We start from the raw sequence: 14,626 nt of genomic DNA, 5'->3' as shown, positions 1-14,626 counted from the left end.
CAATCAGGTTTACGTTTCCTTTGAACCTATTTTCACCGAAATTAAAAAAAAGAAACGCAGCAAAGGAAGGATCAACCGACCTACGGAGCAGAAACCAGTTCTTTCTAGGACCCAGCAGTAGACGTGCAGGGAAGCATTTTCTCTTGCTGGTGCTATTGAGAGAGAGAGACCTGGAAATGAAAGTGAAGAGATCAGGAGGCACATGGAGGGAGCTGCAGAGGCAGCCGGCCCAGAAGCAGAATGCTTCCTTCTGTAATTAAATAGCATTTACTATGATTATTACTTATAGTAATAATATCTAATAATATCTCTAGTAATATCATACAATTTATCAAGGAAAGTTATACATAGTGTGGGGGGGAAAACTCAAGCAGAGGTGAGTCCTTTATTATTTGTTTGGATTTGTTGTTTGTCCCCCCCGCCCCTTCCTTACATATACAAGAAGGGCTAGGTTTGAGAAACAGGAAGAAAAGGTGATAATAGGAACACTAGGGAGAAACATCATCCCTATTAGCAGCTGCTCGGAAGAACTGATTTGTGATCGCGAAAGGAACCAGCAGGAGAAAAACGTTTGTGCTTTGGGTGCAGTTTGGAGGCCGCCTTCCTCCACAAACGGAGCATGCGGCTTTGCGAGAAAAGGAGCCTCCTCTCACCCCCTGCCAGAGCAAATGCGGCAGGAGTTTAAAAGTTAAGAGGCGGCTGAAAACGCCGCTGGGTTGGCCGGGAAAGCTCGGCGTGAATTGTTTTGTGTCGGATCGAAGATCTCCCCCGGTCTCTGCTCCTTGGGGTGAACCGCACGAAGCTGCAGCAAAATCCTTCTTTAAAAAAAAAAAAAAAAAAGCTTTTCCGACCAGGCCACGGCCCTCAGGGGCTGGGAAAGTTTACCAGCTAGGAGAGGTGGTTTTGATGCCGTGGTGTTGGGGATGGTTTCCGGGGGGGAGAGGAGAGATTATTATGCTTGTTTCTTTCCAAAAAGCCTCCCAAACTCCTGGAATGTGGATCTGAATCTCTCGGGAGAGGCTCCCGGCGGTGGGGGAAGCCACCCAGCGGCACAGGCCGGTGCCCGGCCCCTCGTGGCTCGGTGGGGAAGGCGGCGCTGGCTGCTCTCCTGCGCCCGCCGGAGGTACCGCCGCCGCCGCCGCCTCCGCCAGGCGAGCCCGGGGATCGGAGGCCTGGGGCTGGGAGCGGGGCGGGGGTCGTGCCCACATGACCTCGGGGCAGGGGTGGGAAGGCCCTGACTGGGGCAGGGGAGTGAACCCCCGCAAGCTGGGGAGAAAACTCCTCCTGCTCCTCTGGTGTATCGAAATGCCCCCCAGCCCAGCGGGAGCCCTGCAGGTTGGCTGGGCAGGGGGAAGCATGGCCTGGACCCAGGCCAAGCAGGAGAGTGCAGGAATTGGGGTCTGGGCGATGGTGATTCCCTGTCCCTCCTCCCCCGGGTTTCTGCCCAGCCCTTCCCACCCCGACATCGGCAGGCGGCAGCCCTAAAAGGCCGTCCTGCTCGTTTCCGGAGGGATGGCGAGGACGGCGGGGTGGGGAGTGAGGAAGGGGACCGGCGGGGCGGCAGGATGTTGGGCAGTGGGCTGGCACTGTGGACGGGGCGCCCGAGACGGGGTGGCAGCGATGGAGGCTGCAGCACGGGATGAGAGGTAGTTTTGGCTCATAGGGGGCTTGAATTGTGGCATGGGTTGTTGGGCATGGCCCACAACCGGGTGTGTGGGGTGTTTTGAACATAGGAGCGGAGCATCGTGGAGGGCGATGCTGATCAGACCGGCTCTTCCTGCGCACGCGCTGACCTGGGCTGTTTGTTGTACCGTCAGACCAGACAGTGTCCTGTGGGCACATCTGCCAAACACCCCGGCCTCTACGGACGGGTGCGTAGAGCTGGGAGCCAGGGGAGCCAGCCTGGACTTTTGGTCTCACCTCGGCTTATTGCCATCTACATTTTTGCATATTTTATAGCCTTTATGATTGTCCAGAGTGTCCTGTCCAAACTGTAGACCAGTGGTTTTTGATCTTTTTTCATTTACGGCCCCCCCTAAAAAATTTCAAATGGAGGTGCGGACCGTCAGAGGTCCACAGACAAGTTGAAAACCACTGCCCTAGAAGGAAGTCAGATGTGAGCCTTCCTCTGTCCCAAGTGAAATATTTTTTGTCCAATGTCAATTCAGGCAGAGTTGACCATAAACACTAGGTATATGATGTGGGAGACTCCAGGTTGTTGTTTTTTTCAGTTGGGCATATGCTTTTTTGGTTTATTTGGGTCATCCATTCTCCCCTTTTTGTGGCTATCCTAGCTGACCACTGGGCCATGCTGTCTTCTCAGAGCAAGGGATGGAACTTAAGTTTTCTAGTGGTCAGCCTGACTGAGTGGGCATAAGTGGCACTGGCAGTCTCTGTAGGTGGCACGCAGCAGATCAGGGAGGGGACAGGCAGCAGATCAGGCAGGGAATATGGGGCAGGAAATAGAAGAGCAGCAGATCAGGTAAGTGAAGGGAATCAGAGTGGTATTTGAGGAGGGTGTCAGGCTAATTTCTGGCATGCCTACCAACAAGGTTGTCCCTCACTGGTCTAAGTTACTGCTTTTAGGGCACAATCTTCTCTGGAGAGAGATAGGTTTGAGTCCCATTTTTGATAATGAGGAGAGACTTTCTTGACATTCTCAGAGGGAAGTTATTCCTATCAGTTCCATCAAAACTAACATTTTAATGCAGTGTCATGTTTTCTGCTTTAAGTAGCTCAATCTGTAGCAACTCATGCTTGTAGCTATAAAAGGCCTTGCTGCAGTTTTCCATGTGTTGGATCAAGCGGTGATTGTTATCCCTAGCTGGCCCAGTGGTGTATAGGGCCCAGGTTTTGGATTTTTGTTATGACTAACTGCAAATCCAAATCCGCAAGTGTCTATGGGGCATGGAAGGAAAATACTTGTAAAATTAGTGTTCCACTGGCACAGTCACTTAGTGTATGGTGCTCAGAGCAGTAAAAGGTAGTGATGCTGAGGTTATGAATTAAAGTTTCACTTGAAGTTTTGGGTTTTTATAAACCAACCAGTGTCTTCATTATTTGACTACTCTCTTACAAAGAGTTTAAATCTTCCTCTAGTGACTGGTTCACATAAAGGACCAACAGTCAACTCTAACTCTGAGAATAGTTTTGTGCTGTGGATGTAACTTCCAAGAGTTATATTCAATGGATGAGTTGCACAGGAAGGAGGACTGATATCCTCTTGTTGCATGTGATATATTGTTTCTGTTACCATGTTTCAAAAGCTAGATAATGTAAGATGTTGAGAAAACATAAATTAAACTTAAGTTTGTAAGGGAAAGGAGGAGATGTGGTGGAGGGTTGCCCAGGCTTGCAAATAATAATGGCAGAGGGAGACAGAAGCATGTAGTGCCTTAGAAAGTGCTAATTTGTGGGGGGTAGGGGTGCACTGATAAAGATTTTCTTGGCCGATACCAATAGCCAATTATTAACTAACCATATCAGTCAATGCCAAATCCAGTAACCAATATTTACTAATAATGCAAGGCATTTTAAAGTACTGACATAACTTAAACGTTTTTTGTTTGTTTTTTTGGCATACTCCAGCAGCCTCCTGTGCCACATGTATCAACATACCGGCCATTAAAAATGGCTGTGGGGGCACTTGAGCTAAAGCTCATCAACCGAGCTTTAGTTTAAGTGCTGCCACCACCATTTTTATGCATGGACAGCAGAGCCAAGTGGAGCAGGGGCAGATGTGGGCCACCCACTGTGGGCTTGGGGCTCTCTGCCCTGCTGCTTTTGCCCTGGGAGCCCCACGTCAGCTGTGTGTCATGTCAACTCACTGCCCCCACTGCTGCCGGGCTGGCAGGGGGTACATGGCCAGCAAAGGGCTCCCAAGGGAAAGGCAGCAGAGCAGAGAGCCCTGAGCCCATAGAGGGCAGCCCACATCTGCCCTGTGTACAAACTGGGGGGGGGGGGCACATGCCCTCCAGAGGTGCACACAGTGGCAGGGAGCTGCCCCCCAACCCTTCTGGACGATCCATCCGTGGCTTCATCCCACTCCCCACCCCAACCCCGGGTTCCATGCACCACCCTGGCTGGGCAGCGCCCCCAGCCCTTGTCCCACGCCCTCCCTCACTGTGGAGGCCTTAATCTGCCCACTCCTTCCCTCAGCCACTCTTGTTCCCTTCACATACTTACCTGCAGGGAGATGCTGTCCATGCTGCTTGGGTGTACTCCTGGCCATGTGCATGCATGTAGCCACATACATGCACATGGCTCCTCCTGCATCTTGCTCCCAGCAGCTCCAAGCAGGACCCCTTGCAGGCTTGAATGCTGCTTGCCTGCAAGGGGAAACCCGCTGTTTCCTGAGGGAACCCAGGCATCTGGGGGCCCTGGCCCCAGGGGGGAGAGGGAACCTGGGTATCCAGGGCCCTGCCCAGAATCTGTAATTATTAGTAAACGTTATCGGCTACAATGGACGAAAAAGGCTGATAGCCAATGGTGTCATTTCCCTTTTATTGGTACCGATCCAATAGGCAACCAATATATCGGTGCACCTCTAGTTGCAGGGTGATCAAATGTAGGACATGATAGGAGCGTAGGGAGTAGTCATGTGGGTAGGCCATGGTGGTAAAGGAAGAAGGGGCGTATGGTCAGTCCTGTGGAACAGAGCACAATGGAGGGTGATGCTGTGGCATGTGGTGGAGGGAAATGGCACCCCAGGGTTATGAAGATGTAAGCGTTGTGGAATAGAACAGACTATTTCAAGGTAGTAGGACAAGGAGGACTGGTCTTGTCTGTTGGTTTGTGACACAGGGTTGACAGTGACAAGGTGTGGGTGGGCTTAGCATCAGAAAGCAGAAGAAGGTGGCCATCTATATGGATGATCAATCAGATTGGCAGTGGAGGAACGTGGTGAGCCATGCAGCAGGGTGGAAAGTGGGTGGTAAGACAGATGGTTCACTCAAAGGCTTGGGTTAGGTCTGGGATGGAGAGAGGCAAGAGAAGCTCTTGGCATTGCCTGATACCAGAGTATCAGAAGACAGCATGCTGGGATAGTAATCGTTTATGTGGATTCTGCAGTAGGAATCAAAATAGTGGTGGGGAAAGCAGGGTGTTGGTGGTGTGGAGTAGGGTGGTTAGATATCCGAGGAGAGCATGCTGAGTGGAAGGAGAAACATCTGAAACAGTATTCCAAGGGGAGATGGATGACTAGGAGCTCAGGAGAGAAGTATGGAGCCTTTCCCCACTAGGTCACTTCCTTTCCTTTGGCCTCTGGTTAGTAATGAGCGACTGAAAGCCATTCTCAGCAGTTAAACTGATTTTAGGTAGCGCTGAAAAGCTAGTGGTCCTAATCTAGCTCTTGTAACCCATGCTCGTATCTCACTTGGCCACTTTGGGTGCCTTGGCAGAAAGGCTGAGGATGTAATGCAGGAGTGGGCAAAATATGGCCCATGTGTCCAATCTGGTTTGTCAAAGGATTTTATTTGGGCCCCGCCCGACATGCTGTGTATGCAGTGGGACTGGGGCAGCATGGCGACTGGACTCCAATTCCCTGAAGCTCCAGCAGCGGCTTCTTCTGGCCTCTGCCAGTGTCTCTGCTACTGCCAGACCCAGCCCTGCTGCCAGGGGATGCCAGCTCATCTGCCCTGCACCCACCACCAGCAGCGCCAGACGGAGCAGATGGGTGGGGTTTCCATAAAGACTGACCCAGGACCGCTGCAGGCAGAGTGTGCTCTGCTGGGTGGATGGGATGGGAGCACAGACAGGCAGGGAGTGGCATCCAGGGATGGGACGAGCAGGGCGAGGGCTGGGATCATAGGGCTGTGCTGAGAGCAGATCACAGCTCTGCCCTGGACCCCAGCCCCATGCTGTCACCACCCCATGATCCCGGCCCTGCCTGCTCATGCTGCTCCCACACACTGCTTCCTGCCTTCCCACGATGCCATCCCCTCTGCCTGGCTGAGTGTATCCTGCCTGCAGGGGTCCTAGGTTGGTCTCCATGGAGACCCTGCCTGCCCACTCTGCTGGGTGATCCCAGACTGGACTAGTAATCTAGTTTTGGTGAGCTGTTGTGGGCTGAGGAGCACGGGGGGAGGGGGGGAGCCATGGAGCTGCTGACCCAGCCTGCAGCACCTCACCAAAACTCGCTAAGTGGCCCTCCAGCCCCCAAAATTGCTCACCCTAATGTAATGGGTCTGGAGACTGTGCTGTCTTTTGCTCTTTGAAGTGGTCCCATGAGAACAGAGCTCAAGCCCATGAGGGTGGAAGGGGGGTGTCTACAGTAAGCTTTGGTAGCTCCTGTTTTGTTGTACTTGTTATGTGGATAAACAGAATGTTAAAATATTTTTTTGGCTTGTTGCCATGTGGCTTTGCATTGACCTGGCTGTTTGATTATTCATGACCATGATGAAAGCAGCCTCCTGTCCTGCCGAGTCCACAGGCCATTGTTTTCTTTTTGTGCCCTTTGATCAGATTTGACCTGCAACTCCCTCTTGCTCCATGTGGTTCCCACTTTGGATTTTGAGGACTTCTGCTTTTGCTTTTTTATACCTCCCATTGCTTCATTAGCCTTTCCTGTGCTGGCTCCTCCACCTCATCTGTTTGCACTCTAATGTCCCTCCAGGTTCTGTCCTTGGGTGACTTCTGTGGCTTTAACTAGTTTCTCTATATTAGATTCTCAACCAGGATGCCTCAACAGCCTTTCAAAGGTGTTCTGGGGTATCGGACAATATATCACTGTTAGATTTGTAAACATGATTCACAAGATAAACCCAGAGATTTCAAATAGGCATCCGTAGTGTTAAAAAAGATTCTGACCTGTTGGAATATTTCTGAGTTCTTTGTAACAGAAAAACTGGTCTATTATTTTTGTGTAGTCTAAAATGAATGAAAACTAAAAGCTGGCATTTTCCAAAGGGTGCTTCAGGTCTAACTTAGGGGTACCTCCAGGTTGAGAACCACTGTTCTGTATGAAAGGTCCCTAAAGCTTCTACCCACCTGCTCTTGCTTGTGCTGCAGGCATTTATCCTAGATGCCCTGACACAAAATTAAACTCAGAGATGTATCTTCCATTCCCTGTAGCTGTTGATCATGGTTCTCTCTCACATCCCACTTTCCCCTTATCTCTCTCCTTGCCCTACATCCAGGTTATTTATGCATTCTACCAGTTCTTCTTGTACGGCAGTGTTATAATACAGCTGTTCTTCTCCATCCCTTCTGTTAAAAGCCTTTGTACCTTGATCATCTCTTGCCTCACTTATTGCAGCATCCTCTTCCCTGGCCTCCTTGCTTCTTTCATCCAGTCCATACAAATCTTGCTGCCGAATCTTTTCTACCTAGTGCTTGGACCATGTCACTCCATTATTAGAGTCTGTCCAGTGACTTTCCATTCCTTGTGCCAGGTACAAGCTTTACAGGCATGCCTTCAAGGGGCTGGCGTGCCTCAGTCCATGCCAGCATCTCTTCCTGTGCTCCCACTCCCTGCAAACTTTGCTCCCTGCAAACTTTCTTCCTAACTGAGGGACCGCGGTAGCCTTGATATTCTCTACAGGACAGAGCATGCTGAGGTTCAAGCTCTAGTGGCATTTCCTGCTTAGACACTCGAGGCTTAATGATCCTTTATTATAAGACTCCATTACCCTTTTGTGGCTGCAGTATCGAGAGGCCTGAAAATGCATGGCAGTGGCTGTCCTGTAAAGTAAATTAGACTGTATTCATCTCAGATGTTTTGGAGTGGAGTCAGAGGCAATTTATTTTTCATAACCCTTTCAAGGTCAGTGAGTGTAAACAATGTCTTGGAGAATATGGTGGCTTGAGTTCCACCTCACTGTCCCATGTGTCTTGTCTTTCATCCCAAATGCCCCTCAGGGTTGAATGCCCTTCCTGGCTGTGGCAGTCTGATTATGTAGGCTCAGGAGTTCTGCATGGCAACATGGTTCTGTGGACTTTCTCGTCTTCCCTGATCCATAGGATGGTCTCAGGGGACCACACGGTGCCTCGCTTCTCTCTGTTCTGTCCTTTTATTAAGGCACCACTGCAAACCTGTATGGTGGGTTATTCCAGAGTTTGCTCTAAATCTGTAGCAGAAGAGCTTTATACAATTAACTGTTTGAATCAACCTCATTTTAGATGAGGATAGGGTCCCACACACCTCACTACCCGTAAATCTAAGGTAGGAGGAAATTATATGTTTAACTTGTTTGTATTCCTAGACTTCTGAAAATCAGAGATGGAAAAATCCAGACAGGTCACCCAGGCTGTTTCCCTTTCCAGCCAGTACATGGTTGTTAGAGGTTTCCCCAGGGTGCCACCCAGTCCAGTTTAAATTACTTTCACGTGATGAAGCGGTCACTGCTTTGCTTGGGAGAATTTTCCCTAGGCTAATAGCTCTCACCATCAGGAAACTTTTTGAGGTATTCATCCTGCATATTCTTTTTGCACAGGTTTCACCCCTGTCCTTTAACTTGCACCACAGTAACCATTTGTTCCTTTCCTTGGTGCTTACTTATTTCAAATGCTTGCACAGAGTTTACCTGTCTCCCCTTGTGAACTGATAACCCCTACCCTACTCAAGTTGAAATCTGGCTCTGGTACGTAGTGATCAAAGTTGCTGACTGTGCAGTGGCTGCTCGGAGGATTGTATGAAATCAGTTTCAGGGCAGGGGAAGGTTGTTGGGACATTTCTAGTGGGGAGCCACCATCTCAGCTCATTTTAACTGGTTTCCCTGCTGGTAATCTAAGCAGAGAGCTCAGACTGAAGTGAGGAGAAATGATAGATAGATTTTTCTTTGCCCCATGGGATGGTGCCTGAAGGTAAAGATGATGCAATTAGGCAGGAGAAGATGCATGTGGCAAGCTTTCAAGGCTTCTGCAATCCACAGGATGCTTTTATGGGTTCAAAAAGGGATCTTGGTATTTAGGGCAGTTGGTCTGAAGTATTTTGCTGGTGCTAAGTTAACAAGGAAAAAAAACTGAACTGCAAAATTGCCAGCAAGATCTATAATGAGTGGTTTTCTGTTTTTCTCTTTGCAGAGACTATAATGGAGAGACAGAAAAGAAAAGAAGAAATAGAAAAGGGACTTCAATTCATTCAGTAAGTGATCTGCATCCCTACTATTCTTTGGTTTTGGAGATGGTGATTTCTTTTTCTGCTGTGGGTTACAAGGTCTGACATTTTCATTCACTGGCCTGGTGGTTAGAAGAGATGACCTGGTCATGGTAGTGTAAAGTCCTGATCCTTCAAAGCACTTCTAGTAAATTTAATCAGGTCACTCTGATTGCTGTCCTGTTTGTGCCCTCCACTTCAGTTCCCATTTGAGCTTAATAGCCAGTGTAGTGCTAATTATAATCTTCTGCACATCTTCACTCCCTTCCACCTAAGGAACTTAACAGCCATTGATAAGTTCAAGGTTTAACTACCTCTCTGAGGTAGGTAAGCAGTTTCAATTCCATTTTACAGGTGTGTAAAGCAAGGCACAGAGGGCATAAGTGAGAGCTTGGACCAGTATAAGTTTAGTGTATTACCTTGATTTGAGAACGGCCATTCAAATGTATCAGTGGCCTGAGGATCTTCCAACTTTAGTAATTAAGGCACAGAAATTCTGGCTGACTGTAAAGAGCAACACCAGAGGGTTTAGTACTCTTCTAGACCTCATCAGAGACATAGGCTGGATGAATTGTGTCCACAGTGTGGTTTTTCAAAACCAGGCAAAGGCTGGGCTCATGTGAGAAGGACCAGAGAGCAGACAGTGGCATGTCCAGGGCACATCTACACTACTTGTGTGACATTCTCTCCCCTGAAGAACAAAGTCTAAAGCAGGGGTGTCAAATTCGTCTAGGGCCTCAGGGTGTATCTGGACGGCGGGACTTCTCACTGTTTGGATCCAGCATGGGGCAAAGGGACAGCTCCAGGGGTGAGGGTCCAGGTGCATGGTGGTGGTCCAGAGCAGTGACTCTGGCTATTGCCGCAGGCTGAGCTCGTTACCATCAGTTAAGGCCAGTGAGATCAAAGGGCCCCAAATTTCCTGGCAGGCCACAGCCCCCAACTTTTGGTGGCCCAGTGAGCCAGATAGAGAGACTCTGTGGGTTGGATCTAGCCCATGAGCTGTATGTTTACAACCCTGGTGTAAATACTGTGGAGTCTGGTGGCATGTCCAGACTAGGGTAAGGAGCACTGCAGTGATGCAGAGTATGCATGCTCTGTTTACACTAAGCTCCCAAATCATTATAATGTGAGCTCTGTGTCCTGGGCATATTTGTTGGCATGTGTCCAGGTCTACCCTAAGATGACAATGTTAAGTCCATTTGGGGGTTTGGGCACACTGAGCAGGCATACTGTGCCTTGTTGCTGTAGTTTGGAGATGATGCAGACATGCCCTGGAGAACCTGCAAGACTGAGTTTAGAATATGAATCATTTCACTTCTAGTTCACTTGTTCTAGTCAGGGTCCCATTAAAAGTCTGATGAGAAGCCTTCTCCATTAAACTTTAGCTTGGTAGTCTGTTTGAAATGAAGTGGTCTCTTTGTGTGTTACGGGACACGTGCACGTTCTCACCACAATAACCACAAGCACTACTGGTCATGCAGCTGGCAATCTCAGAAGAAAAATCTAGAATTACATGGCTTCTGCAGCCTGAATACCTCCCTTCCCAGAGGTTCCCTGAGGGAACTGGGCTTATTTAGTCTGGAGAAGAGAAGACAGAGGTGATTTAATAGCAGTCTTCAAGTACCTGAAGGCGGTTCCAAAGAGGATGGAGCTGGACTGTTCTCAGTGGTGGCAGATGCCAGAACAAAAAGCAGTGGTCTCAAGTTGCAGTTTTAGGTTAGATATTAGGAAAAACATTCTCACCAAGAGGGTAGCAAAGCACTGGAACAGACTACCCAGAGTGGCTGTGGAATCTCCTTCCTTGACGGTTTTTAAGACCCAGGTAGACAAAGTCTTGGCTGGGATGAAATAATTGTGGGCAGTCCTTTGAGCAGGGGGCTGAACTAGATGACCTCCTGAGGTCCTTTCCAGCCCTAATTATCTATGATTCTGTCTCTTTAGTGTAAGAGTGAGGGGCCTTTGTCAAGGGACCATGTGGAGAAGCCTGCTGCATTCATAAAGTACTTGTTCCATAACTGCACAGAGGACTTTAGCATCCTAGGACTAGCATTTCATATTTTTTCACTGGAACTAAATTCAGTTAAATTGGTGTTCTTTTCAAAGACCCTGTCACTCTGACAATGGTCGCACAAAATCTTTTGTGTAAATTGTGTGTTTGTGTGACTGTTTGAACACACCCCCTAGAGCAGGGGTGTCACATTCCCCTATGGTCTTGGCTGGATCTGGACTGTGGGGCTTCTTGCAGGCCAGATCCAGCACGGGGTAGTTCCAGCCTGGAGTATACAATGGTGGCAGTTCTGGCATGGGGCATGAGATGGCTGTGGCAGGTCTGGCTCCTGTTTTGTGCATCATGCTGGAGCCAGAGCTGGAGCCTTCACATGCCTCGTGCTGGAGCTGGAATTGCCACCACCCCTGTGCCAGAACCAGAGCTACTGCTGCATGCCTCATGCTGGAGTTAGAGCTGCCACTGCCACCTACATGTGGCAGTGGTGGCCACAGCATGGGTCAGTAGCAGGGCCAGCAACTGAATGACATAGGTCTGTGGAGGTAGTGATGGGAAAAATGTCTGGAGGGCAACCTGGGCTGTATTAGCCTTTGCTCGCCCTCCTGCCACCGGTTGTCATGTTCACCAGGGCCCTGATCTCTACTTGGTACTGTTGGCTCTAAGTACCATTAAAAAATCCACTATCAAATATGCAGAACATTATGGACTGAAATTCTTTGGCACTGAACCAGAACAACTGCCTCTTTGTTGAGAGATGTTTTTGCTTCTACTGATCCACGTGTCCTGAAAATTTCCTCCTCTCTTTGCAGGTCTACATTACCCCTAAGCCAAGAAGATTATGAGGTAATTTAAGATTTCTTTTCTGAAGGTGTTTGAAGCTGCATAAAGGCAATGTCTGGTCAGTTGCCCTCCTTCACTGGTATTTTATGCCATTATCCTTGTGGTTGGAAGCTGAGAGGAGCAAGTTGTGGGGGAAGTTTGGGCTAGTGTCATTTGTCTATAGTAGGAAGGCTTTAAGGGAAGGAAAACTAGGAGAGTTTACCTCAAGGAGAGGAAGCATTAAGGGAGAGGCATTTAACCATGGGCGGGAAGAAGAATGGGCTAAATTAGTTCTCTAGTAGACCGTTAAAGGCATTTATACACGTACTGTTTTTCCTGCGAGACACCAGAGATCTGCCGCTTCAGAGCAGACTGAATGAATCGAGTCTGCTCTTCATGCAAGCTGAGGTGAACTATGCTGCACCATGTGCAGTTGTATAAGTGGTAAAATGCACATCAGCCTGCAGAAAACGGCAGCAGTGCGCTTTTGAGCTAAAGCATCTCCAAAGTGTTTTCCTTCAAAAGCACACCGCTGCCATTTTCTCAGCAATGATGTGCATTTAGCTGCTTATACAACTGCAAGCGTAACAGCACCAGGCACTTTTCAAAACTGCATCTGTAAAAATGCCCCATAGCTTTACTGAAGCAGGGAGTTAATCTCTCATCAAGAAGAAGGGATTTGAGAGTGCTCATAGGAGTGAATGGGAGTTGGGAAAACCCCTCACAGTTTCTGGCTATCTTCACGTCAGTCCATTTGTTTCTCCCCATTCTCTGCTCCACTTTCTCCACAGGCCTTTTTGCAGAAGCTGGTGCGGAACCTGTTTGTGGAAGGCAATGACCTGTTCCGAGAGAAAGACTTCAAGTTGGCACTGGTACAGTATGTGGAAGGGCTGAACGTGGCAGACTATGCCGCCTCAGATGAGGTCACCATCCCAGTAGAGCTCCTGTGCAAGTTGCATGTCAACCGGGCTGCCTGCTACTTTGCCATGGTGAGGGCCTACCAGAACCATTTCTGAGGGTTGGGGAGAAAATCACAAGCAAGGAAGGGAAATGGGATGGGGTAATCTTGTCCGGCACAGGAGGAGGAGAAATGCAAGAGTCTTTGATTTGTTCCTGTTATGGCATTGTGCCTTGGGTGACTAGACAGAAGATATAAGAAGTGGAGGAGTTGTCCTTAGGCATCTAAAAGTTAGGTACTCCAGGGCCTAACCTTAAAGCCCCTGACCCCAGAAAGGAATCTAGAACCTGGAGTTAGGTGCCTACACTCCTTGGACTCCATGGAGAGATCTGGGTGCCTCAGGAGGGTGATCCAAAAATCCCGCATGCTGAGCAGGATGGTGCCTGGAACCAGCAAGCAACTAGGAAATGCTGAGCACAGGGGTTGTTTTATATGTCACTCTTCTTCTGCACTCAGCCTCTGACTCAGGGCTGCAAGCAGTTGTCTCCACGTGCTTCTAATCCTGAGCCCAGAGTTCTGTCCTGAAGGGAGGAGCGTACATCCATTCTTTTTAAAGAGCAGGGAGCACTTTTTGATTTTAAAATGGAAGTGAAGGAAGTCATGCTGCCCTCTTTATATAATAGCCTCATGGTGTCAGATTAAGGTTGCACAGGCAGCCTTCATACTTAGGATTCCTAACTGAATGCTTGACCTTGCAACCTTAATAATATGGTTTTGTGGTATATGTGCATAATATAATATAATAGGCGTATCTCCCAATGGCTCCATAGATATGTGTTCTTATTCTGTGATGTGTTCTGGGTGAATTGAGGTCAGTGGACTGAAGCAGGGGGAAGGAGGTAGATCCCAATGGGACATGGATGCCATTGACTTTTTGGGGTGGTCTCTTTCCTCTTATGTAGGGCTTGTATGAGAAAGCTCTGGAAGATAGTGAGAAGGCTCTAGCTCTTGACAAGGAGAACATCCGAGCACTTTTCCGGAAAGCTCGCTCCTTGAATGAGCTGGGGAGGCACAAGGAAGCATATGAGTGTAACAGCCGCTGTCTGCTCTCCCTCCCACACGTAAGTATTTGAAATACATGCCCACCCACCTTCTTTGAGGCACTTTCCCTTTGTCCTTCACTTGTTACGTGGTGTTGGTGATAATGGAAGTTTTACAACAAATAGTTCCGTCATAAGAAATGCTTGTGCTTACTAGTGTTGCCTCTTGAGGTGAGAAAGGAAGTTCAGATCTCTTGTCTTTTTGGTACAAATCTTCTCTGCTGAGACTTACCACAAAAGGAACAGGTAGTTTTGGTAGATCTGATGGCTTTCAGGATGTGGAAATGCCCCAGGAAAAATTTGGCTGATGTTGTCAACTCATTGCATGCAGATACTGGAACAACCATTTGGGGGAATGGCTGTTTGGAGCTATCAGCCTTGGATGGGTGGGAATGGAGACATGGAAGGAAAGGTCTCATTTGTCCTATTCCAAATCCCCTGATAGCCAATCCTGATATGTTTTAAATAGAACTAGTTCTTATTTTACTTATTGAGAGCTGTTGCACACCTTTTAAGGTCCTGTGTTTTCTGGAAGAGTGAATGAAGAGGGCTCTAAAGTTGCTTTGATTAGGTAGTTTTTAAATTTAAAAGGGATCATTCCAATTATCATCTAATCTTGCCTCCTATATGATACAGGCCGTAAGATCTTACCGAGAAATTCGTTGCCCATCGTATAACTTCTGTTTGAACCAGAGCAAATCTAGAGACCT

At 48.4% G+C, this 14,626-nt stretch overlaps 1 protein-coding gene across 6 annotated transcripts in view; it reads left to right on the top strand.

The window, feature by feature from the left end:
* The first annotated feature begins 170 nt into the window (after positions 1–170).
* Positions 171–14,626, top strand: part of ZC3H7B (zinc finger CCCH-type containing 7B) — a 66,053-nt gene continuing 51,597 nt past the window's right edge. For 4 of the 6 annotated variants that reach the window (XM_090042947.1, XM_090042942.1, XM_090042946.1 and 1 more), the window contains exons 1-4: positions 9,022–9,082; positions 11,909–11,942; positions 12,710–12,907; positions 13,779–13,937. In XM_090042947.1, the coding sequence (XP_089899073.1) occupies positions 9,030–9,082; positions 11,909–11,942; positions 12,710–12,907; positions 13,779–13,937 (444 nt within the window). In that variant the 5' untranslated portion in view covers positions 9,022–9,029. Of the gene's footprint in view, positions 377–9,021; positions 9,083–11,908; positions 11,943–12,709; positions 12,908–13,778; positions 13,938–14,626 lie in introns of those variants that run through there. The other 2 variants (XM_090042943.1, XM_090042945.1) reach the window with 2 other exon arrangements.

This window comes from Crocodylus siamensis, chromosome 4 (assembly GCF_052110815.1).
Source record: "Crocodylus siamensis isolate JL-2025a chromosome 4, ASM5211081v1, whole genome shotgun sequence".
Classification (NCBI taxonomy): domain Eukaryota; kingdom Metazoa; phylum Chordata; order Crocodylia; family Crocodylidae; genus Crocodylus; species Crocodylus siamensis.
Note: the sequence above shows the minus strand (reverse complement) of the source record. Positions and strands in the feature narration are given on the sequence as shown.